Source organism: Vombatus ursinus, unplaced genomic scaffold (genome assembly GCF_900497805.2).
Source record: "Vombatus ursinus unplaced genomic scaffold, bare-nosed wombat genome assembly UNPS02014802.1, whole genome shotgun sequence".
Taxonomy (NCBI): domain Eukaryota; kingdom Metazoa; phylum Chordata; class Mammalia; order Diprotodontia; family Vombatidae; genus Vombatus; species Vombatus ursinus.
This window is the reverse complement of record NW_020954580.1, coordinates 28,841,728-28,868,988: the sequence shown is the minus strand read 5'-3', so window position 1 is coordinate 28,868,988 and position 27,261 is coordinate 28,841,728. Positions and strand designations below refer to the sequence as shown.

Here is a 27,261-nt window from a genome sequence, read left to right as displayed (position 1 = left end):
GTAAGAATTAAAGAACTTAAGACCAGTTACAGTTAGTTTAACTTTTCATACTTTGTGCATGAGAGTTTTGTCCAATGACTGATATTTTGCTATGTAATGGGAGAAATTTGACAACTGTACTGATATTCTCACTCTAAATGAAAACAGAAAACCAGACGAAGAAAATTAGCTAAATAGGACTATTCATGGGTTCTCAAGAAAGAAGGAAAAGAAAGCAACTGTTGGTGTTGATTTCATTGTGAAAATATGAACATAATTGCAGATTAGGCACCAGTATCTTTTGCAGTAGATGAAGAAAGAAAAAAAAATTCCATGAAAATCCTAAAAAAATCTTTCATCCAAGCCCTCATATATATTGATGCTTATTGACTTCAATATGAAGGTAGGCCCAGCTGAGAATGGCATAAAATGTATTATAAATTATGTGGAAAAATATTTTGAAACCATTTTGGAGATGAAGAAATGGAGACCAATGGCTTTAGACCTATGTATCATTACTCAGAATCCTCATCCATGTGTAGTAAATGTATTTGAATAAAAGTTAGAAAACATCGATTGTGGTAAGCATTGAACAGTTGTATAAAGATGATATCCACTGTCTTAACAGAGTCAAAGGAGCTGGGCCAGACATGAAGCATGAATGAGGGATAATAGATGGACAATCCTCATATTGTACTATTATCTATGATATATTAAAAGAACGAGACGAAGGCATGCTCCTCTTTAGAGAATTTATGGAAAGGTATGGGTGATATATCACATAGTGTGGCAATCCCCAAATGAGTTGTGATCAATGCCAGTGACATGAGTAACTACATTAATGGAATCATAGAATCATAGACGTATAAGTATTAATACGGTATACGGTGCTCACGAGAGCAACGAGGGTTGGGTGGGCTACAAGAAATAGGGATAGTTAGTCTAAAGAGATGGTTGGAGGGACACGATAGGTGCCTTTAATCCTTCGTGGCTTCAGAGAATGGAACTAGGACAAATGTAAATTAGAGGCAGACAGATTTTTGGCTCGATATGAGGATATTCATTACTTCTCCCTATTTCATCCAATATCTCATTCAGAAGTCACATGATAGGATGAAGGGATGTTTGCCCTCTGCTTCTGTGTTCTTTTCTCATTGCTGCTCCACTCGTGACCTTGCCTTTCAGATTGCTGGGAGAGAATCATTGAGAGTCATTGATCAGCGATCGTAGACTGGGGAACCATGTCAGACACCATGACCAGTGGTAGTCTCAACACTATAGGTAGAGCTTGGAAGCCTAGACTAGAGAGTGAGGCAATAAGAGGCCTGCATAGCCTCTGTTTCAGTCCTGGAGAAGAAACAAAGACTAGGAACATTGAAAAAATCTAGAATTTCCGAGACTTCCCCATCAGCTCCTGAATGAGTTTGAGATGGGGGAACTGACATCCCTCATTAGCTTCTCCAATTTTCCTTGGTTCTTGGTCCATGATCGAAGAGAAAGTAACTTCTGAGGCTAGTAGGCTAGTGGGTCAAGATGACCATCATATAGCGGTCAGTTCAGATTTTCTACCCAGCTCATTTTATTCCTTTCCTGGGTCCCAAATGAGGGGGCTGGTACCCTTTTGTGAAGACATGAATCAAAAGGATCTGCCTTTTCTGGGTAATTGATTTAATTCTCTATTTCACTCTTTTACATTCAGTTTAGTCATTATAGGCTTCAGTGACATGGGGCAAAAGGTTGTCCCTGATAGTAAGCAGAGCCATTCCATTTTTATTATAATTCTATTATATATATGTTATTCTATTAAAATCGTCTATTTTTAGCTGTGTGGGTAATCATTTAATGAAATGAGGCCACCACTGACTACATGCTTTTCCTTTTACCTCTTGCAAAATATGGCTTAGGATTATATGGTTCTTTGATATCCTGCATGCAATACCCTATTCTTATCCCTAGCTTAGGCATTTAGGTGGCATAATAGGTAAGATCACTGGGCCTGGAGTCAGGATAACCTGACTTCAAATCCACCCTTAGATATTTACTAGTTGTGTGACCTTGGGCGAGTCATTTAACTTCTATCTGCCTCAGTTTCCTCAAGTATAAAATAATAGCACCTACTTCCTAGGGTTGTTGTGAGGATAGGATGAGATATTATTTGTAAAAAGTGCTTAACACAGGGCTTGGCACATGGTTGGTACTCAATAAATGCTTCCCTCTTCCTAACCTTATACCCAGTAGTGGTGACCAAAACGGTCAATATTTTTGCAAATTTCTAAAGGGCTAGTTTGCTTCCAGTGAGCAGTTAGTACACCAGAGTTCAGTAATCAGGGTTCAGTAAATGTTGCTTGACGATTATGATGACATCAGTACTTTAGGAAGGCATTGCATCTGTTTGGTATTTGGAAAGATATTCTTAGTACAGTTGCAGTCTTTAAAGTGACACTTTTGAGGTTAATCAATTCCTTTAAGATTGTCCTTATTCACTGGTCTTACACAGATAAGAGAGGGAAATTGGGGTGGTGAAAGATTCAAATAGTTAAATTGTCCAAGATTTAGCTTTAAATCATCTCCTGCCCCCAAGTCTAAATTTTTGCTCTCTCCATGGTGGCCAAACTGGCTTTACTCACCATCTACTTTTGCTCCTCATGCTCCTTCTGCTGGGAATAACCTTTCTCTCATCTCTGTCTGTCCAACTTCTAAACATCCTCCCCATCTCAACTTACATGCTATCTCCTTTAAAAAGCCTTCCCTGAAGTCATCACTGAGGAATAATAACAGGTGCTTTGTGTAGCCACTATATGCCTTTAAAAGTTCTTTATCAACGTCATTTAATTTGATCCACCCAACATCCCTGTGAGATAGACATTATAAGTATCACCATCCCCATTTTAAAGATGAGGAAACTGAGTCTCAGAGTGGTTATGACTAATATAAGCTCACCCAGCTGGCAAATATCAACTAAGGAGTGGTGTAATTAAAGTCCAATGATCTTTCCCTTTTTCCACAATATGGCCTCTGTCTAAAGTCTTGATTAATTTGTAAGCCTCTTATTGAACTTCCATGGTCTGTCTTTTGTCAGGAATTTGTCACAGTTTTATCTCTCCTGTATTTGACTGGAAGCTCCCTGAGGGCAGGACTGTGCATCACTCTTCTTTGCACATCCCATGGTGCTTAGAGCACTGCTCCACAAATATTTATTGAATATTGAATTGATGGATGACTAATTTTGCCTCCAAATGTTAATATGCTGGGTCGAATGTGAATTCTTTAATCCCTTATCCAAAGTGATGCACAAAAGGATTATCTGTGAGTTAATAAGAGTGAGTAATTGGTTGCATTGTAATGATTTGACAGACCACTGAACAAATGTGAAATTTATGTTGGTTAAATCTGGCTGCTTTGTCTACATATTTTTAAACAATATCTGCTCTATTTAACAAATGCATAATCTTCCATCTTGGCATTCCTACTCCAAAAAATGTAATTTTCTCTAATTTGAGCCAATGCCATCTCCCTTAGTATGGTGCTCGTGTGTAAAATGGGAAGGTGCTAGAACTGGGGTGGGGCTGAGCAACTGCATCTAAGAAATAGTACATTTTCAAACAGGAAAAACTAAGAAACATCAGAGGGATTGCTTGTAAAACCAATATGGTAGAAGTCATATTTATTGAAAAAAATTAATATTTTTGCTATAAAATCTGTAACAGTAAAGCAACTGAATATTTATTTCGATGCATAAACCTGAATGTAACATACCAAGTACAAGACAGGGTCACTGGTTTGTTTTTTTTTCCCCCTCTATTTACAATGTTTATGAAAACTGTTATGCAATCCATGTTAAAAGAACTTATGATGGAGAATTGTTATCTTAGAAAAATAATATTCTTGATAGAGCATTCTTGAGGAGTCCAATCACATTTTAGGCCTCTTTGAATAAGGCAAAAAATCCCTGGAATAGCATATAACTTAATTTACAAAATACATTAACTATTAGGACACATATTCAAGTTTTCTTTTGGTAAGATTTTTTTTTTCCTCACTGTAAAATTACTTATATACTAAAACAGAAAGATAGACTTCCAGGAAAATGTCATTTAATGAGCTCAACTATACATTACATCTACATTTCTGGGTAGCTTAGCAACAACCATGGTCAGTCCATGTTTCCCTCCAATGTTTCGCTCAGGGAGATTTACTCGGATGTTGCAGATTGAAAAACCTCACCATCCTTGCAAATGTGGTGTCATTGTTTGGTTTTCATAGGAAACAGCTCTGTCACAGTATGAAACTTTTTTTTAAAAAAGTTTATTTTTAAGGAACTGGTGCACAATTACATTTCCACTCACAAGAGAATACCACAGATGGAACTAAAATTAGGCCTTGACAGCTCTGCGAATATAACGCCATGTGCCAACTCCAAAGATCTCCCTCTCAGATTGCCTTGCCCTGCCCACATGGTACAATGGTTGCTTCTCAAGAAGAGGGCATTTGCTGTTCACAGTCAGGTGGTTTTAATTCCTTCAAAGGCACAAAACTTCCACCTTTTCTCCAGTGTTGCTCCAACGCCTGTGAACTCCTGTTTAAACATGCGTGGCAGTCTCATCAAGAGCATTTCAATTTCATTTGCTGATATCTAGGAGAAAAGGAGAAAAATCGGTTGGAGCAAAATGGATCCCTTGTTAATATGGAAGGAAGTCAAGCGATGAGTTGAGGTTATATTTTCCAATGAGACAAACAGCGTGTGAATTGCTAGGCTCTCAGGTCATCAATCCTAAAGCAACATATAATTCAAAATTCAAGGGTGAGAGGGAACCTCCAAGACTAGTATCGGGACCTCATTCCACAGATAAGGAAACTAAGTGATTTGCCCAAGGTCACATTGATAGTGTCAGAGGAGAAATTTGAACCCATGTCCCTTGAGTTCCAAAGGCAGTGCTCTTTCCATTCCATGAGATGTGTTCCAATTCATTATTCTCTAATGACAGCTGTGGCCAGTTAATTTGGCTGGCTAGAGGGCAAGGCATTTAAAGCTAAAGTTATAGGAGATATGAGGCTGCTATCTTGCTATTAGCTCAATACCTCAGCTTGGACTGCAATAACCTGTCTCACCACTCTAATCTATTTTCTACTCAGGTGCTAAAGCACAGGTCTGAACATGTGACTTCCCTCCTCCTCAATTCAATAAACTCCAGTGGCTCCCTATTATCTCCAAGATCAAATATAAAATCCTTTGTCTTTTAAAGGCCTTTATAATTTGGCCTTTTCCTACATTTCCTGTCTTCTTACATCTAACTCCCTTCCATGACATTGGCTTCCCTACTGTTCCTTGGACTAGACATTCCATATAATGACTGTACATTTTCACAGAACTCATCTTTCTCCCTAAGCCTTCCCCCCTTCCTCCTACCTTCCCTATTACTGTGGAGGGCAACACCATCCTTCCAGTCCCTCAGACTCACAACCTAAGAGTCATCTTGTATTCCTCACTATCTCTTACTGCCCAAATCCAAGCTGTTGCCAAGGCCTATGGATTTCACCTCTGCAATATCACTCCTACATACCCCACCTCTTCTTTGATACTGCCAACACTCTGGTGTAGGCCCTTTCCACCTCATGCCTGGATTATTGCAGTAGCCTATTGGTGGGTGTGTCTACATCAAGTCTTTCTCCACTCCAATCCATTCTCCATTCAGCAACTAGAGTGATTTTCCTAAAACAAAGGACTGATCATGTCACCTCCAACTCAAACTCCACTGGCTTCCACTTGCCTCCAGGAGCAAACACAAAATACTCTATTTGGAATTCAAAGCTCTTCATAACCTAGCCTCCTTCTACGTTTCCAGTCTTCTTACACCTTACTTCCCAACATGTACTCTTCAATCCAGTGACAATGGCCTCCTCCCACCAACAAGACCCTCCATATTTTGGCTCCAGGCATTCTCTCTGCCTGTCTTCCATGCCTGGAATGCTCTCCCTCCTCTGCTTCGAATACTGACTTCCTTTAAGGCTAGACTAAAATTTTACCTTCTTCAGGAAGTTTTCCCCAACCTCTCTTAATTCCAGTACCTTCCTTCTATTCATCATTTCCTAAATTTATCCTATATATATTTGTTTGTGTGTGAGCTTGTTGAGGGCAGAGACTGTTTTTTGCCTCTTTTTGTATCCCTAGCACTTAGCATAGCTCCTGGCACATAGTAGGCACCTAATGAATGTTGATTGATTACAATGCTGTGCCTCCTCATCTTTGTCTCCGAGATTCCTTTAAGTCTTAATTAAAACCCTACCACCTGTAAGAAGTGCTTTCCTTCTAAGATTATCTCCAATTCGGCTATATCTTGTTTGTATAGTGGTAGATTTTGTGTTGTCTCTCTCCCATTAGAATTCAAGCTCCTTGAGGGCAGGGACAGTGCTTTTGCCTTTTTTCTCTATCCCCAGGGCTTATCACAGTGCCTGGCACTCAGTATGCACTTCATAAATGATTCTTGACTGGACTAACTGCGGGTGGGAATCACGTCCTCAGCTGGTCCCACTCACCTTGCCCAGCAGTCTAACAAACATTTGCTCTTGGTCACAAGGGTCTATGGAGGATTCAGCCCAAATCATGGCTGGAAGCTACTGCATGAAGCATAGCACTCATGTGCACCCTGATGTAGGATGACCCATGACTAGACTTCTGCCATTCATTTCCAAAGGAACTTCAATATGTAGTAGAGACAAAGAAGGGGTGAAAGATGCAATGCTGTACAGTAAGACATCACCAAAGTTGGACTCAGAAAACCTGGGTTCAAATCCCAGCCCCGCCTCTTGCTGTAGGTGTAAACTTGGGCAAGCTTCTAGGCCTCTGTATCCCTATCTGTAAAATGAGGGGGCTGGATGAGATAACCCCTATGATCTCTTCCATCTCTAAATATGTGGTCTCCCTCATTGGATAGTGAACATCTGGAGGGCAGAGACTGTCTTTTGCATTTCTGTGTATTTCCAGTACTTAGTATAGTGCCTGGCTCATAGTAGGCACTTAATAGATGCTTATAAACTGACTGATCCTTTAAAGGAAAATTCACTGTAGAACGGGTAGTTAAATAAGGTTCAGTTCAGGCAAATTTAAAAAAGAAATAGGCTTTAAAATACGATGGATCTATCTTGAAGTTTTAGGCAGCTTCCTTTTGAAGCTCTTGTCCGATGCCCCACTGTGGTATGAAGGTGACCCTGGGTTCTCAGCTAGGCCAGCCCTGCTATCAGCTTAGGCAGATACCCCGAGCTGGAAAGACTTCAAGCACAGGTCCGGAGACTGGTGATACATTTGCCATCTTGTGTCCTTGCCTCTAGGATAAAATAGAAACTTCTCTGTTTGGCATTCAGTTGGCCCCATCCTATCTTTCCAGACATCTAATACATTATTACTTGTCATGTACTTTACATTTCAGCCAGCCTGGCCTAAGTGCCTCTTCCTTTACAAAACATTTCATCTTTATGCCTTTAAAAGGCCTGGGCTCCACGCCTGGGATGCTTTTGCTCCTCACCCCAACCTCTTAGAAACCCTGGCTTCCTTCAAAGCTCAGCTCAAGCATGCACTGATCTGAGGACTGCTGGGGCTGCTTCCTGAAAGATTTTGCATTTGTTTTGCATATAACTTTTATTTATTTATATGTAGAAAGTAAGCTCATTGAGAGCAGTGCCATTTTGTTTTTATCTTCATATACCCTAGCACTACAACAGTGCATAGCACACAGTAGGCACTTTTCAAAAAAGTTTGTTGATTGACCAACCTAAATTGAAGAGACTCATTAATAGAAGGGTGGACAAGAGATGATGATTTCTTTTTTTCCTACAGAAATTCAAGAAACAGAGGGATTAGAATCTGTGTTGGTAGAAATTGTATTGTCGGTATTTTTTTTCTTTCTGTTTTTGTTTTTGGACTGGACCTGTGATTGCATTGGTATAGGGAACTTGCTCTCCCAATTAAGATCTGTAACTTACAACCTTAAAAAGTTGCTGGGGAGGGGCAGCTAGGTGGCACAGTGCATAGAGCTCTGGCCTTGGAGTCAGGAGGACCTGAGTTCAAATCTGACTTCAGATGCTTGACACTTAACTAGCTGTGTGACCCTGGGAAAGTCACCTAACCCCAATTGCCTCACCAAAAAGCAAAAAAAAAAAAAAAAAAGTTGCTGGGGAGGGTGGTGCAGCTAGGTGCTATAGTGGATAGAATGATGGGCCTGAAGTCTTATTACTCATCTTCCTGAGTACAAATCCAGCCTCAGACACTTACCAGCTGTGTGACCCTGGAGTCATTTCACCCTGTCTGCCTCAGTTTTCTCATCCGTAAAATGAGCCGCAGAAGAAAATGGCAAACCGCTCCAGTATTTTTGCCAAGAAACCCCCAAATGGGGTCACGAAGAGTCAGACACAACTGAAAAATGACTGAACAGCAGCTAGTAGGGGTCCAGGGTCATACAACCAACAAATGGCACGGACTAGATGTGAACCCAAGTCTTGATTCGAAGGTCAGGTTTCTATACACTCTACTATTCTACCTTTGCATAGAAGCATAGTGTTATTTACACAGAATGCCTTTTGGAGTCCACAGCACAATTTCCCCAAAGTCTTAAAGTATATTTAATAGAGCTTACTGGTAACTAAATGGTGAGATGTCGGATAATCTGAAGAAAAGGAACATCTTGAGGCTAAAAGGAAGTATCACTTGGTACTTGAACCTGGAGCTTGGAGAGCCAAGTCAAATGTTCTTTCCAATTTACACTAAGCTGCCTTTTGACCCTCAAGTCAACGCTTTTATGGCAAATAAGTAAAATGCTGCCCTTCAGAGTTAGAGAAGAGTGCAGAGAAGTATGTGCTTTTCAAAATCACTCTTTATCTGCTGGGAGACGTGTTTTTCTAAAGCTTTACTGGGATGAAGTAGGAAGCTCTGTCAGCAGCATATCCAAGCAAACACAAGCATGGGCCCTTAATTCTGCCACCCTAAAGGTGTGACCTTGATCAAGTCCGTTAACCTGGTCCTAGACCCACCTCTAAAGGTCTGCTATTTCACCAGTAAAATAGAGGAACTGGACTAGGTGATGGAAAGTTCCATCTGTAAAATTCTATTTACACTTCCATCTGCAAAGTTCTATTATTCCAAGTCAAGTTGCATTCTAAATGCCCTCATTATTCCTTTTGAGGCACTGGTGGGTCAGGCTGACCTCAGATATAACATAAAGAAGGCACTTTGCAAATCTTAAGGGGCTATATCATTGCTAGTTATTATTAATAATAATAATGATAGCTAACATTTATATAATACCTATGTGCTAGATACTTTACAACTGTTATCTCATTTTATTTTCACAACAATCATGGGAAATATTATGCAAACAAGGAAACTGAGACAAAGAGAGGTTAAGTGACTTGACCAGGATTGTACATCTAGTCAGTGTCCAAGGGCTGAATTTGAACTCAGGTCTTCTTGACTCTATCCACCTTACCATGAACCCATAAGCGCCATTCAGATTTTCTCAAGTGTTCCTTTTGTCTTTGATACCTTATTTCTGGTCTTCTTTTCTTGCCCCACAGCCAGCATTTCTTTATTTGAACAGTATCTGTAGCTCTTCCCAATGCCTTTCCCCTTTATACCACATCAATAATTTGTCAGCCACTGATCTGTTTCCTTTACATCCTACTCCAGGCCACTTTCGTCTCTGGGAACAGCAGCATCTGACATAAAAGACCACGGCCCTCCTAGAAGACACAGGAGACATTGGGGGAAACCCTGGTCTGGCAGTCAGTGTGTTTAGCCTCAGCTCCCTCATCTATAATACATGGTCTGACAGGCCTCTTAGGCATTCTAGGAGGAGGTTGTCACAGACGTGGAAAATGAAACTCAGTGGAATCCTCGGATTTAAGTGCAAGATGGGTGCATCTGCAATCTCATTTCCCTATACTTTGTGTATTTGGGACGTGAGAAGGAGGAGGAGATTTCTGTCGTAAATAAGTTTTGAACATTCTATTACCTACTCAGTTTTTCTTCCAAGCATTTGCTTGAGGCATCTTTGACGCCCTCAGTGATTTCCCCCTCTCATCACCCTTCTACTTTAAAATTCCCAAAGATGAAACATCGATGTATTGGATCAGATTTATCTGTTATAATTTTAAGTAAAACTATGGGCATGGGTTCAGGCTCTCAATAACAGAGAAGCCTGCTACTTTCTTGGGCTAATGTGGCACAAATGCCACAGAGGTATTTTACAAGATCTGCTTGGTTTATTTTTTGATTTATTGAGTGAACCCTCCCCTTCCCCCCCAACCCTGCTTGCCTGGGGCCTCTGGGTACATGTACAAATTGACATGAGCAGACATAAATCAATTTTATTTTCCAGCTTATCTGACTGATCTCCCCAGGTCAGTCAGGCAAGCAGGGGGAAGCCGAGTAACATGAGCCCCCCACCCCTTCCCCTTTGCTTTAGGTCCTGTAAGGCAAAGGCCTAGGCTGAGTCAAGATCCTCAAATGGGGGAAGCCAAATTCAAGGGCAGAATTCTTTTTTGTGGAAACCGCTTTCTGCCTAGCCCAGCTCTGGAGTTTAAACCTGGGAAATGTTAGCTGAAGCTAGAGTGAGAATGGTGTAAACAGGGGAAAAAACCCAATGGATTTGGGATTGGGTTTGAATCCTGCCTTTGACACTTTCCAGCTGGGTGACCATGAATGGTCTGTAAAATGGAGCTAAAAGAAGCAACTTGGCCTAGCAGAGCCAGAGCCAGATTCTGTTAGGAAGATATGCATTCAAGCCATACTGACTATGTAAGTCACCTCAGAAGCCCAGGTTACTCTCTAAGACTTCAAAGTTGCAGAGACACTACCAAATATGCACTGATGGAAGGATTTCCCTAACCAGAAGGCAGCTAGGTACTGTCGTGGATAGAATGCTGTTAAATAGCCAGGAAGACCTGAGTTCTAATCTTGCTCAGGAGACAGCTAGGCAAATCAATTAATTTCTATCAGTCTGTTTTCTCATTATAAAATAATAGTATGTGCCTCACAGGGCAGTTGTGAGGATCAAATCAAGTGAGATAATATAACACCAAGTACTTTGCAAACCTCATTGAGGTAATACCTGTTAGCAGCAATAACCACCACCACCAGATGCTTGCACTCTCTACCTCCCAGTGTTAAAAGGAAAGTGCTTTATAATCCTTAAAGTGCCATTGAAATGGGAATTATTCAAGGAAAAGAGGTTATTTCTAAGGTATGCACTGAATCCCTGGTTCTACCATTAATGTAATCACAAATATTTTCTCCTCTCTAATTTTTATTGTACTAAATGTCTATAGCACAATGTAGCATGCAATTCAGTTCAATTCAACATCCATTTGAAAAAGCCTTTTTTATTTGTCCTGCTGGGGCTGGGGATACAAATTTTCCTGAATTCAAGGCCATCCATCTCTCTATCCACTATGCCAGGCTGCTATTATTATTTTCAAGCTATGTGATTAAATGACACACATACACACACAAGGAATAACTACTTCATACACACACATACATAATACACAAACATACTTTTACATATATGTGTATGCATATGTTCTTGTACAATCTATATATGCACACATATATACACACATATACACTTCAGCTCATTTTACAGATGAGGAAACTGAGGCAAACAGGATTAAGTGACTTGCCCAGCGTTACACTGCTAGTAAGTGTTTGAGGCCATATTTGAACTCAGGTTTTCCTGATGCCAGCCTGAGTGTTCTATCCACTGAGCCACCTAACTGACCTGTCAAAAAAAAACCATACATGAATACACATACACACACACATATGTATGTGGTTGAGAAAATGCTTAACAGCCCTATGAAATCAGTAGTAAAAGCATCATTATCACTACCTTTCAGATCTCTCTATTCAGTCCTGTTACTGCTCATTATAATTATAATTTTGTATTGTAATTATTTGTATGCACATCTTATCTTGCCTACTTGATTATAAATTACTTGAGATCAAGGAGCAAGTTTTATTTATTTTTGTGTACCCCAAAGTGCTCAGTACAGAGTCCTTTGGAAATACTTGACTCAAAGGGATAAAGACTGGTCCTGGGGGCAGCTAGGTGGTACAGTGGATAGAGCTCCAGCCTTGGAGTCAGTAGGACCTGAGTTCAAATCTGACCTCAGACACTTGACACTTACTAGCTGTGTGACCCTGGGCAAGTCATTTAACCTCAATTGCCTCACCAAAAAAAAAAAGCAACAACAACAAAAAAAAAAGACTGGTGTCCTGGCTCCATGATTTCATTGACATAATTGGTGTTGTTCAATCATTTCAGTCATGTCTGACTGTACGTGACCCCACTCAGGTTTTCTTGACAAAGACACTGGAGTAAGTTTGCCATTTCCTTCTCCAGTTCATTTTACACATGAGAAACTGAGGCAAACAGGGTGAAGTGACTTGCCCTGGGTCACACAGCTGGTAAGTGTCTGAGGCTGGATTTGAACTCAGGAAGATGAGTCTTCCTGACTCCAGGCCTGGCGTTCTATCCACTGTGCCATCTAGCTGCTCCCTTCATTGACACAGGGAGTTCCCTGGATGAGGAGACTCCCTCTAACAATGCAGGAAAGCACTTTTTCTGCAGCCAGACACTTAGAGAGGTGTCTAGAGTAGTGGGGTCAAATCAGACAGAGAAAAAGGCCATTAAACTGTGGGCCACATCTTTACTTGAAAACCACATATGTTCATATATTTCTTAATCAGACAGGAGCTCCATTTTAATCTGGTTGGGGCCACCCTTAGGAGAGTTGTGGGGTGACATGCAGCCAGCCCACACCCATGGTCCAGTGCTCTGAGAACTTAATTGAGTTGCCCATGGTCACAGAGCCAGAATCTTTCAAACACAGGGCTTAAACTTAGTTCTTCCTGGCCCCAAGGCCAGCTCTCTCTCAATGACACCAGGTTGCTTCTACTTGACACACGCTAAATGTTTCTAAATGAGTAAATAAATATCCCAGAAAAATATTCCATTGTAATAAAAACTACTTGTGACAACTCCATCAATCAATTCCTTCTGATTAACCTTACATACCCTAGGCAGAATTTCGGCAGCTCACCTGGTACAGGATCTCTTAGCACATGAGAATCAGTCTATTTAGGAATGACTGCATGTCTTGGACACTAGAAGATGGGGCCTTGACTTGCAAAAAACAGAGGGTGCTCTCCTGGATTTGTTTGCCATTAAAGTTCTTAAATGACGGGACCACAGAATCCCACAGTTATCTATTGTCTGAGTTCAAATCTGGCCTCAGACATTTATTAGCTGAGTGACCCTGGACAAGTCATTTAACCTTGTTTGCTTATTTTCCTCATCCATAAAATGGGCCGGAGAAGGAAATGGCAAACCATGCCAGCGTCTCTGCCAAGAAATCCCTAAACGGAGTCAGGAAAAGTCAGACACAACTGAAACAACTGAATGATAGCTATGATGAAGCAGTCTTTAAGCATTTTCAGAACCTTAAAGGGCCACAGATGGTAATCAGTCCTTTGCCTCTCCTGAACCACACCAGATAGATGAAGAAGCAATATGAGATAGTAGAAAGCATTATTTTATTTGTCAGAGGATTCAGATTCAAATCCTGGCTCCATAACTTACTAGCTATATGACCATGGGAGAGATGTTACTTAATATTGCTAAGCCTCAGTTTCCTCATCTGTAAAAAAGGGAAAAATAAAATCTGTACTACCCACCCACCAAGGTTGCTGCCTGGATTGTGTTTTGCAAATTATTATGGTCTATAGAAATGTAGCCAATATTACTACATCAAAACATATGCCAGGCCCTTTCCCCATGCCAAGGTATATTCTGGGGCTCACAGTCACATCTCCTCACTGGGGGAAAAAAGAATTGATGAGGAGAAGTAAGCATTAGGCTCTTCCTGCCTCAGGGGCACAATTTCCTGCTTGTCTTCCAAAATTTAAGTGCCAATCTGAGATAAGATGAAATCATCCAATTGAATCTCTGAGGAGAGGTATGGAACCATAGAATTACAGAAACTCCTGAGTAATAAGGCACTTGAGAAGCCATATGGTCCATTTCTCTTCCTCCTACAACATTCTCTATAACTGATCTACTTAATAACTGATATTTCTTTACGAAGGTAGAGTGAAGCCAGCACATACTGGCTTAAAGAACCACTGTCAGGTTTTCACCTCAGAAATCAGCAGTGGCTACAATTCAGTGCTGGTTTTGTTGTTCTGTTGATCATCCAGACTTCAGAAAATGTTAATATTGCAGATCAAACTTAAAAGTGTATGGGCACACATTTTTTTTTCCCTTGGGAGAGCCTGAATGTTAAATATTTACTAGCATATCTCTTATTGCTCTGTAAACATTGCTTGAAAGGCTCAAGGAAGGAAGTCATCACCAGACTGGAGGCTAATGACAACGATATGATGATAACTGGCATTTACATAACATTTTAAGGTTTACAAAGTGCTTTACATCCATCATTTCATTTTAGCCCCACAAAACCCCTCTTCACAAGGCTCTCTCCCTGCAGTGGATAGAGTGCCAGGCCTACAGACAGGAAGACTCATCTTTCTGAGTTCAAATTTGACCTCCAACACTTACTAGCCGTGTGACCCTAGGCAAGTGACAACTCTGTTTGCCTCAGTTTCCTCATCTGTAAAATGAAATGGCAAAGTACTCCAGTATCTTTGCCAAGAAAGCCACAAATGGAGTCATGAAGAGTTGAATAAGAAGGAAAAAGGACTGAACAACACACACCCCTGTGACTTAGGTACTATAGGTATCACCTCCATTTTATAGACAGGGAGATTGAAACTCAGAGAATTTAAGTGGCTAATTCAAGGTCAGAGGGTAGATTAGAACACAGATTTCTCTACCATAAGCCCAAGACACTCTTCATTTCACTACAGACTCCATTGGAAGGATTTGAGTAATGCAGAGATTTTAGTACCTTCTGAAGGCAGCCCAGTTCTTGTGGATTATTTCATAGTTACACAATTTTTCTTCATATTGAGCTCAAACATACGTCTGCAACTTCTATACCTATTTTTCCTAATTCTGCCTTCTTGAGGCAGGGGAAATTAGCCTAATCCTCTTTGTGGACAGCTGCCTTTCAAATGTGAGATAGCTAGATGGTATAATGGATAGAGAGGGCTGGACCTGGAATGAAAAAGACTGGCCCTGGGCAAGTTGTTTGATCTGTTTGTCTCAGTTTCCTCATCTGTAAAATGGGAATAATAATAGTGCCTACCTTACAGGGTTGTTGTGAAGATCAAGGGAGATAAAAGCAAAGTATTCTGCAGACCTTAGCTATGCTCTCTCTCCCATTCTTCTCTTCCTACCATCCTCTACTGGTCTTTCTCTTCCCCCATTTTTTCCCCCAGGCAAAACAAAGATTCACAGGACCTCAGATTTAGAGATGGAGGAGAGCTCAGAGATCATCCACTGTAACCCCTTCCTTTTACAGAGGAGGAAAATGAAAGTCAGTTACTCATCTAAGGCCATTTGGCTGCTAAGTCACCTAGCCACATTGAATATAGGTCCTCGGGCTCCAATTCAATGTTCTTTCTAAAACATTGTCACTTTTCACATGGCAGGTTTGGATTCCAGGCCTTTAATTATCCTGGTTGTACTTAGCTGGGTGTGTTCCTGATTGTTAACACCCTTCCTAAACTGTGGTGGCCAGACCTGAACACAATAAGTTCCCTAGATGTTATCTGAGCAGGGAAGAGTGAAGATGACTCATCAGCTCTTACATCCTGGAAACCATCCTTCCATTGATGAAGCCCAAGATGGTATTAATTCTTTTTTTTGGAGGGTGGAAAGGGGCGGGGAAGATGCTGATGATTTAAATAAAACAAAAAAAGGACCACTAACTGTCCTTCTCTCAGATCCTAAGAGTATCTTTCTGTGTAACTCTGAAGATTCCAAAAAATCCCATTTGCACTGACCTGGATCAAAATGGAGGGAGAAAGAAACCACACTTTGTTTAGAAGATAGGAAGAACTGGAGGAAAGGAAGTAGGTATGCTTTGTAACTTGGCCAACAATACATAAAATAACTTAGGACCTAAGTTATTTTCTTAAAATCCATAGAATGTTTTTGGTAGCTTTAAATGACTGCAAATGTTTATTTTTCCCCCACCGTATCAAGTTCCTTTAGAAGTCAATGGAAATCCTGTAGCTGAGGCCTACCAGCATGGTCCAAGACTGATGCCCTAACGGGAGCCCTTGACTGCTTCCTCTCTTGTCTTTGAGACTCCCTTGACTAACCTTATATTTTATATTCCCCACAAGCTTCCCCAAGTAATTTAGCATCTGCTTAAAGTCCTTGTCATTTCAGATAACAGTTTGTTCTACCACAAAGACAAAGGCAAGTGAAGGAAGGCAGCCTGACTGTCAAAGAATTTGGGAACGAGAGAAGCATACAAGCCCCATTTCCCCATTATGTCCCTAATGGGGCCTCATGCAGAGTCCACCTGCCGTCAGCAATCATGACACTTTGCATTTAGGCAGTGAAAGCCCTTTAGATAAAAACCATTTACCTTAGAATCCAGCTGCTGCATGTATGACCAAAGATATTCTATATTGGCTCCGAAAGGATGGACGTGAAGAAATGTTGATATGATACCTGCATTGGAAAAAAAAAACCCAAATATTAGAAATTACTAGAGGCACAAACAGCCTTAGCCAAGTAACATCACCTCTGTCACTCTGTGACCATTTTGTCAGGCTGAGTTATGGCCCTGTTATTTCTAACAGCACTCAACAAACACTAGATAACAATACATTTTGAGTACAGTAATGGTAACACAGTAAACAGAATTTCTTATTTGTAGGAAGACAGCAGTTAGATAGCTAGTGACCAAGATAATATACAGATGAATAAAGGTATTTCTAAACAAAGACTCCTGGAAGCATTTCAACTACCAATTTTATGCTTGATTTACCAATATAAAATTGTAGTTATTGGAAGGATAGAATTATGGTGTTTCTCTCCCTCAATGGATGCTGCAGTGGGAAAAGGGCTCACTCATGCAGCTGTGTCAGAAATCACAGGGCTTCAAAATTTCTAAATAATTATAGTTGCTAGTTACAAAAAAGTATTTAATCCATATTGCCCCTGACTGCTGCTGAAGGAAGCCCAAGTCCTTGACGCACTGGCTTTTGGTGGTGGGTTGTTGTTGTTTAAAGGGAGCCCGGCTCTGTCTCTCCTCACTGTAATTTATAAGAACATTTTAAAAGGTCTAGGGGAATGAATGGTTTAGTTGGAATCAGATGATAAATTGAGAGCTTTTTCCATCACGAAAATCAACTGTCAGCATTGTTTTGACAGATGAAAAGCAGGATGTTGGTCTTAGCATTACTGTGAAAAGCAATCCCTCTCCATCCTTCTGACTCCTTTTTCTCCCAAATTAAAAGAGCAAAAGCAAGGAAGACTCATCTCTAGGGACTCTCTGTAGCTAATTGCTGAAAAGTCATATTCAAATGAACATTCCCCAGCTGTGTCTGAGTGGATTTCATAATGAATTATCTGTTGATAACCTAAGAGGCAGATCCTCACGAACCAAGCAAAGGTTGGAGCTATAGATTTTGTTTTTGGATGAAATACAGTTGATGGAACAAGTCCTACTTGATGGGTCACCTAGCAAAGGAGATGGGTTAGACTGGATTGATGTGGGTTTAGCACTGTTGATGATCCTTCCCCTTTCTTCTTTAGTATTTTCCTGGGCTAAGGACTTTGGGAAAAGTGCCTAGTATAAACTTGTACTGGGAACTGAGGTGCTGAAGAGTTGATAACAACTGAGTCCTGAGTAGCTGGACTAGGAAAGTTCAGCATCCTGGGATGAGGGGCATGCTTTCTGAACCACTATGAACGTGGACACACTGTTGGTAATGTGATGCTCTTTGCCTAACTAAATATTTATATTTCTCATGGTACCTTTCCTAGAGTCCTAGGAACCTCATAATACTTGCTGACTGACTGACTGGCATGGCATTTGCCACCTGGAAACAAAATTCAGATGATCAATTCATCCCTAATACAAAATGAATTTCAGAGAAGATGGTTAAAAAGATATTTCCCCCAAGTCACACAAAAACCTTATTTTTTTCTGAAGATGAGGAGGTTAGATTAGATGGTCTATCAGGTCCCTTGCAGCTGTGAAATTGTTGCTCGAAAAGAGTCCTATATCCATTTAATAAAAAACCAGAAAAATGCCACCCCTCCAAACTAAGCAAACTCTGCTATATTGACAAGATGCAATAAAAAAGTGGCAAGTGTGGGTACCATATCATTACATGGAAATGTCTGAATGAAATGTCATTAAATGAAAGAAAAAATAGGATGGAATGAGTGGAATGAACGACTTAGAGGCAGGGACTGTTTTTATATTTTATTTTTGTATGGTCAGTACCCAGCACAATACTTTATAGTGCCTGGCACATAGTAAATCTTTAAAAAATGCTTGTTGATTGATTGGTTTGTAAATGGTGAGTACTTAATTCATGGTTGTTGGGCAGAACCACACATAATAAAACATACGTATATATTCCATTAATAATCAATGAATCAGGGGGCAGCTAGGTGGCACAGTGGATAGAGCACCGGCCCTAGATTCAGGAAAACCTGAGTTCAAATCCGGCCTCAGACACTTAACACTTACTAGCTGTGTGACCCTCGGCAAGTCACTTAACCCCATTGCCTAGTCAAAAAACAAACAAACAAATAAAAAAAATCTAAAATAATCAATGAATTAACAAGCATTTTTAAGTGAGTTTAATGTACCAACTATTATGCCAGGGATATGTGTAAAAAGGAAGCCTTGCCATTAAGGAGCAAAAAAGGAATTACAAAAGGAAACTAGAGCAAAAGATGTCATCAGAGAAATGTATGAGCTGAAAAGATGGGCAATGGAAAGAACAAGAGACAAGCAACAGACCTTACAATGTCAAGGAAAAAAATCCAACAAGGAAGGTCCCCAGGACATTGGGTGGAGCCCCTGGGCAAACTTGTGGGAGGCGTTGAAAAAGAGTTCATTGGATGAACAAGCATGGATGGATTGTGATCTGCATAGGTGGAGGATATACTCACATCATGAATCAATGTAGAAGAGAATATAGAGGGATAGAATCAGTTTAAGGTTTAATGCTGATTAGATTTTTTTTTTCCTGTAAAGTTGCTTAAATACCTTAAAAAAAAAGTAACTGAGAAAATACTCCTGTTTACAACACAACCCTTCTTAGCATGTCTCCTCAAATGTCACCCTAAAAAAGGCATTTCCCACCCCAAAGTCTACTACCTTCTTTATTTCCACTTAATAATTCCTTCCTTCCTTCCCTCCCTCCCTCTCTTCCTTACCTTCTTTCCTTTCTCTCTTCCTTTCCTCCCTCCCTTACTTCCCCTTCCTCTTTCCCTCCCTCATTTTCTTCCTTCCTTCCTCCCATAGTTCCCTCCCTCCCCTTCCCTTTCTTCCTTCCTTCCCTCCCTCTTTTCTTCCCTTCTTTCCTTCCTCCCTTCTTTCTTTCTTTCCTTCCTCCCTTCCTTCTTTCTTTCCTTCCTCCCCTACTTTCCTTTCTCCCTCCCTCCCTCATTTCCTTCCTTCCTTCTTTCCTTCCTCTCTCCCTTCCATAATTCCCTCCCTCCCTTTCTTCTCTTCTCCCTTTCCACACTGCTTGCCACTTATATGATCAGTGAATTTTTTCCTGTCTCATCCTTTATTAAGCTACCTTACCAACTAGGCATCCTTCACCCTAACATTTACTATTTGGGCAGGGGGTGGCAAACAAGCAAGTCAAGTAGAGAATAATGGGGTATGGGAGGAGTCAGGGCAAAAAGAACTCAGGTAAGTAGGCAAAGAGGGCCTTGAGAAGCTGGCAGATGGCAGGATGGCTGATAGTTAAACAAGATGGTCCAACAGTAAGGAGTTAGAGTACATTTATCAGCTCAGACACTGAGGAAGGATGGATTTATGAACACTGAAAGCTCTATGGACATTACTGATTCCACCTATGTGCAAGTTTAAAATTATGACTAGCAATGCTAGGTATGACTGGGTTATTAGGATAGCAGGATGATAGCAAGTCACTTGAACTCCCTGGGTGTCCAGTCCTTTTTCTGTAAGATTCAGGGGTGGGACAAAATGTTCTGTAAGTCCCTTCCACATCTAAAGTTTTCTGATTTTATATCTCTTAGTTTATATAACAAGCAGGAGATAATAAAGTGATAAGGAACCAGCTGTCTAGTGTGACCATCTTCCCAGAGCTATTAACCTAAACTGGGCTAGAGCCAGATATCTATCAGCCTAAGTTCTGCTTCATTCTCTATTTTAACAATGTCCAGAAGTGTCCAGCTTCATAGAACTCCAAGGATCTGGGTTGGAATCAAAAGTACTGAACCATTACATCCCCCACACCTCCAATACCTGCCAAATCCAGCATGTGACCTATACTGTGAAATGAACAGACGTTCAAAAACTCAAGAATTTTTGGCATTGTACCACTCTGTGCTATGTCAGACTGACCTAATGAGGGCGTGAACGTAGAACTGTTGAACATAAAAATCTACTTTAAAATGACCTGTTGAAAACTCATCCTTTTGCATGTCAAGCTGTCCTCACAAGTGCTAAGTGGAAAAGGAGACTGAACCACCGAGAAAAGCCTCAGCAATTCCCAAACCAGAAGCAATCTTGAGGGCTGGATTTCCTCTACTGAGGACTCACTTCAGACCTAAATACTTAAAGGACACTCAGTGTCATTATTGTGCATGCTTCTTCCCTTTTAGCAATGTAGAGCTCAATCCCTCTAAGACTCAGAGGACAGTCTTGGGGAGTTGAATGATGTGGCCCAAAAGAATTATTACCATGATGCCAACACGGACACGAGCCTCTTTGGACTTGGCTATGCTGATGCTTGGATGATAGATCAATAATAGCTCATTAACAAGCCCAAACTCAGTCTTTCCGGCTCGGCAGGAACTACGTAGCTCTTGTATTCGTGTAGCATAATCTTTGAGAAGCCAAGGTCACCTCCGTGCCACAAGGAGGCACTAGAGCATAACTCCTTCTGTTTTCATTAGGGAGGCAATGAATATTCTCCTCTATAATATTATGGGGTTGGCCTAGACGTCCTCTTAGATCCCTTCCAACTTTAGAGTTATGGTTCTGTGGCTGCTCCCATGTTCGTTGCAAATAACAAAAGGCGGGAGAGTAACTGAAATAGGCAAAGGCTTGTTGATTCCAATTTGACAGAAAAGAAAAATAAGTGAGTGACCTTGACCTCATCAGTTTTATGTACAAGATACATAATGGGTATGTACCTACATATCCAAAGCAAAGGACTTGCTTCCATGAACCATTCATAAGTAAATCTGGCAAGCCTGATTTTCTGCTGAGGCAAACTTGTTTCTATAAGGATGAACAATTTTGAGGATTTGCAAGTAATAAATAATAATGGCAGCCAGCTAGCAAACTGGTCTTGAATCAAGAAGACCTGAGTTCAAATCCGGCCTCAGGCACTTACTAGCTGTATGACCCTGGGCAAGTCACTGAACTCTATTTGTCTCAGTTTCCCCAACCGCAAAATGAGCTGGAGAAACTCATGACAAACCACTCCAGTATCTTTGCCCAGAAAACCCCCAATAGGGTCACAAAGAATAGGACACCAATGAAAAATAACTAAACAACAAAAAAAAGTAATAATACCACCCATAATAGTGAATATATTAGAACTATAAGGTTCTATAAAGGACTTTACATGTGTTATCTGATTTTATCCTCTCAACAACCCTGGAAGGTAGTTGTTATTATTTTCATTTTATAAATGGGGTAATTGAAGCAGACAGAGGTTAATGGATGGGATAAGCATTTATTAAGTGCCTACTACAAATTAGGAACTGTACTAAGTGTTTTGCAAATATTATTTCATTTGATCCTCACCAACAACCCTATGAGTTTGGTGCTATTATTTTCCCAATTTTATAGTTGAGGAAACTGAGGTAATCAGAGGTTGAGTGACCTACCTAGGGTCATGCCCCTAATAAGTGTAAGAGGCAGGGTTTGAACTGAGGTCCTCCTGATTTTAAGTCACTCACTGTATCTGCTACCTGGCTACCAAGAATTTAGAACATCTTATTGTCTGGGAAATTGTCTTTTCAGTACTGTGGAGCTCACATGGATGTAGGACATGTAAGTCATGGGGCATGCCTCCCTACCCTTCCACAGCTACAGTATCAAGTCTTATACTAATGCACATCCTTGGTAACTATTATGCCGCATTCTGATATCCTCTGGTGACTACCAGATCATAGGACTGAACTGATGGGGGCACCAATGGTGGTGTGGCTTTGTTCTGAGCCAGGTACTACACTGGGCACAGAAAGACAAACATGGAACAGTCCCTGTCCTCAAAGTGCCCACATTCCACTGTTTCTATCTGTTTGTGCTGCCTGATCATAAAATGTTCTCCTGTCGACTTCTACCCTGAGTCATTTTAAAGCTCTCCTGTAGAATCAGCCTGGGCTAGAGCAGGACCTGGGGTTCACGACTGTGGCCTCCTGGAGGTTCCAGTTACTCTAAGGGTGCTTTTTAGAGAGGCCAGGGTTGGGGAAGAAGGCTTCTTTGGCCGAGCATATCAATCATTCCAACTGCTCGGGGTTCATTAGAGCAGGAATCACCCTCGCTCCATTTAGGTTTCCCGCCTCTTCAGACCCATGGCAGTTTTGGATATAGGCAAATGTCCTCCTCCATCCCAAGCAACATTTTAGCTTTGGAAGCTCCAAGGATTTGGGGCCCAAGTCACAAAGTACATATTGTCAGTAGGACTGGGGTGGTTGGGGTGGGATGGGGGAACAATTTTCAGCATACTTGGACATATGTTACAAAGAAAAGGCAGAGTATAACCTATGGCTCTTACTGAGCCATTTTGTTACCGTGGTTAGTTCTTTTGCGAGGTCCCTTTGCCTAATGGACTCTGCTGCCTATCTTCTAGTTAACATGGATTTAAGTTTATAGGGATTGGGGCTGCTCAGCAAGCCTAAATCATAGGCACGTTTTTTTCTAACTAAAAATAATTCATTTGCAATTGGCAGAATAAGGGGCAATAGAGGACACCAAGGAAAAACTAAATCACTGATCATTCCAGGGTTTCACATTAATCAACTTCCCAGTAAACATTTTATTCTGAGCTTTGCTTCCTGGCCCTTACCCCAATTTTACTAGTAAGAAGCTAGCAAAGGCAGGGTGTGGGGAGGTGCCTGAAAGGGCTGACAGTGAGAAGCAAATGCCCTGAAAAAGCAAGAGTTGACTATAACTTAATGTTTTAGGAGGGTTGTTCAATGACTGTTATTGCCCTGTCCCAATCCCTACTTGATTTGGCTATTTATAAAAAATTCATGTAGCCCTATAGACTATGCCAAAACCAGAAATAAGCATTCACTAAGCACTTCCTATATGCCAGGTAGGCAGCTAAGTGGATCAGCAGATAGAACACTGGATCTGGAGTCAGGAAGACCTGAGTTCAAAAAAGACCTCAGACACTTATTAGCTATGTGACCCTGGGCAAGTCACTTCAGTTTTCTCATCTGTATAATGAGCTGGAGAAGAAAATGGCAAACCACTCCCGCATCTTTGCCAAGAAAACACCAGGAAAAGTTGTTTCAGGGGGTCATGAAGAGTCGGACGAGACTGAATGACTGAAAAACAACATATGCTGGGTATTGGAGATGCAAAGACAAAGATGAAATAGTCCTTTCCCTCAAGGAGGTTACATTCTCCTGAGGGGAAAAACATGTACACAAATACACAAATAAATAGAAAACATACTCAAATATATCCAAATAGATCTGTGATGTTGCTGATGTGACATTCCTTCCAAAGATGTAGATCGCATCCCATTTACATCTGCCCATCTTGTGGGATTCTTGTCCATCTCCTCTCCTGGGTTTACCATGGGAGTTGAGAGAGGGACATTCCTTGCTTTGTCTTAATACTACAGTGATACCAAAGAGCGCATGGAGCGTTACCCTTGCTCTTGACACATGAGTAAGCCCATCACTTTTTCATCTATACATTTTACATGTGGTTAGTTTTGGGTAGAGATGCTAAACACCCACTGGTTAATTGCATCATAAGCTAGAGCTGAATGCTGATAGTGTGATGTGTGAACAAGGGCAGAGGATAGAAGGGAGTAAGTAGGGTATGCCTTTCCTAATCTCAGCATATTTTATACCTTCAGTTACTAATAGTCATAGAATGCATAGTGTGTGGTTCAGAAGCATGGTAATTCTGTGATGACACCACCTTGCTCAGAGTTGGTAAATCAGTTGCTCCTCAGTTGCTAGTGTTAATCCTTTCTACAATTATTTCCTATTTACTTTGCGTGTTTTTTGCATTTTCTTATACATGTATATGTTGTTTCCTCCTGGTAGAATGCAAGCTCCTCGAGGGCAGGGACTATTTAATTTCTGTCTCTGTGACCCCAATGTACACAGTAGGCACCTAATAAGAGTGGGTTTTAAGGTCTCAGGTAACATAAATAACACAATTAACTCAATTAACAATATTGATAATGGCATCAGTAGACTGTATCCTTCCAATGGAAGTTCAGAGGAACTGACCTATGAAAGGAGGGAGGAAACTCAAGAAAGACCAAAGCCCTCTCTTGACCTCAGATTATACTGTAGGGAAGTATATAGAGTAAAGCAGTTTGTTATAGGTTCATTCATTCCCTAAAGCCCTGATGGGGGAAACTGCCCCTTTGTCCCAATGAACAGAAGAAAAATATTTGTCAAAACTTGACATATTTTCCAGTATAAGAATAAGCCAGTTATCAACAATATGTGGGTTCACTTTGGGGTTCCTAGAACTGAGAGAAGATCAGCATGTCTTATAAGGCTTGTGCCTGGCATGTTATTATAGCTGTATATCACTGGAGAGAAAAATAATTGGTTTTCTTTGGAGTATCTCTAAGCTGATGTCATATTCAATAACCCTGTAGTTGAAAAATCTATGTATGATGGATGAAGTTTGGACTATCTTTTAAATTTAATTCCTTCTGAGCCAGCTTCTTAAAGGCCCGGTGTACCTGTCATTTTGAGGTGCGAGTATGCGGCGCCTTGAAAATGCAACTAGGAGCTACTTTTGCCAGATAACCAAATATGGAAAAGCCATTTGTCTAACATGAGCAGTGATCTCATTGCTCACTCTTAACCATGCAACTGAGGAGCCAATCAAAACTTGGAACCCTGAGCTAGACTCACTGCCAAGCCTGGGCTCAGATCAATACTATGGATCACAGAGGAAGGATGGGCTCTTCCCTTTCTCACAACCAAGAGTTCTGTGCCTTTTAAACTTCATTCATCCTAATAGTAGGAATACAGGGATTTAAAGCCCCAAGCACACATTTCATACACAATACTCACACATCCTTAATGAAAGAAATTAATAATTTTATGGAGGTTAGTTATCTTTCCTTTTGGAGTCAATGTCCTAACAGACATATGATCTTCAGGAGCCTGGCTTTTGATGTGACCAGACTAGACAGGAAATTGAAATTGATGCCTGCTTACTGTCACCGGCCATAGCTAGGTGAAAAGCAGTTGTTTCCTCTCCCCTCCCTCTCTCAAATAACCAGTTTATTTTTATCACCCAGCCTAGCTGCGGGTCTGGATTTGGAGTCAAAGAAGTCTTGTAGGTACAGCCCAGCACCAAGTCATTTTTGGGTCTAAATCTACCCTTTCCAAGATCTCAAGGCTAATGTTAATTACACTCTTGAGTATACCTTGCAGAGGTCTCATTTCACTGAAGAATAAAGCTTAGAATGGAGATCAGGCAGTTACTTAGGGTCAACTCATAATGAGGGACACTTTTAAACATTGCCTTTTTCTAAATGTACCTATTTTAAGAGAGGCAGGATGGTGCAATGGATAAAGAGTTGGTCTTAGAGTCAAGAAAGTCTTGGGTTGTCGACCTGCCTCTGACACGTATGTGACCGTGGGCTTGACTTAACCTTTCAGAGCTCTAGGCAACTCTTTAAGACCATAAGTTGCAGAGAAGGGTGCTGATCAGCATTGGTAGAGAGTGTTTCCTCACTTGGAAATTCCCTATAGTGATAACATCACCGATCTGGTCCCTATCCCCTATATATTTGAATGCCAGAAAATACTGCTCACTGTGAAATATGTACTTCTTTTGTGATAAGTCAAATCACGTGTATTACAGTGAAGGGAGATAGATAGTAGACACCTTTATGGGCTGATGACAGGAAGAGAAACAGGTTTTACCAAGAATTCTTTTTGTTGAATGAATACAACCTAGTTTTAACAATGGAGCCACAGAAAGTAAACTCTGGTGAATGACAATGTGTCAGTAAATCTTTTGCTCCCTAGCTACTAGTGCTATCCCATCTGCAATTATTTCCTATTTATTTTGTGTGTGTTTTATATTTTCTTATATGTGTACATGTTGTTTCTTCCTGGTAGAATGTAAGCTCCTTGAGGACAGGAACTATTTCATTTTTTGTCCCCCCCATGTACACAGTAGGTACTTAATAAATGTTGAAAGAATAAATGAATACTCTTTCTACAGGTCAAACTGTCTCTGATGTCTTCAGGGAATGTAGGGAGGCAACTTTTAAAACTCTGCCGACGGTCCACACATACTCTGTCCAGATTCAGGTCAGGAGAATTCTTAAAAGGCCATGAATCTGAGGGAGTCTTTGGGCCTCACCCAGGATCTCAGGATGCATGGTTTGGGAACTTCTCATGGAGGTGGTTGTAAACTTGAGAGATTTGTTATACAAAAGCTGATGCTATCAAGGAAAGCTTGCTATACTCCAAATTAGAGAGGGTAGGTTTGAATATTGACTCCCTCCTTTCCTCAGGGCATGACTTTGGGCAAATAACTGTTAACTTTTCCTCCTCTGGAAAGCGGAGATACTAGTACCTCTGGTCTCTACTACTGATGGGGTTGTTGGGGAGCTCAAATGAGTTAATGTATTGTGAAACACTTAGTAAAGCTTAAACAAATGATAGAAATGCCGCTGATTATTATTTATGATCCTAATGGGCAAATTAGTTCAGCCTTGCAGATTTCATTTCTTTATTAGATCACCAAGTAACGTCCAGAGATAGCGCGGCAAAAGCCTCATTACTCTGGAATCTGCTAACCTGACACTTATAATAATTTGGAACGAGCTGGTTTACTTTGGCAATCTTGTGAAGAAAAACTTTTCTTACTGAAAACAAGACTGGGTTGGTTCCAAGGAGGGGTGTCCTGGAG

At 40.8% G+C, this 27,261-nt stretch overlaps 1 protein-coding gene across 7 annotated transcripts in view; it reads right to left on the bottom strand.

Moving 5' to 3' along the window:
• Positions 1-3,714: 3,714 nt before the first annotated feature.
• Positions 3,715-27,261, bottom strand: part of ENOX1 (ecto-NOX disulfide-thiol exchanger 1) — a 548,229-nt gene continuing 524,682 nt past the window's right edge. For all 7 annotated transcript variants that reach the window (XM_027873687.1, XM_027873693.1, XM_027873694.1 and 4 more), the window contains 2 exons: positions 16,531-16,616; positions 3,715-4,612 (listed from right to left, as the gene is read on the bottom strand). In XM_027873687.1, coding sequence (XP_027729488.1) covers positions 4,481-4,612; positions 16,531-16,616 — 218 coding nt within the window. In that variant the 3' untranslated portion in view covers positions 3,715-4,480. The remainder of the gene's footprint in view (positions 4,613-16,530; positions 16,617-27,261) is intronic.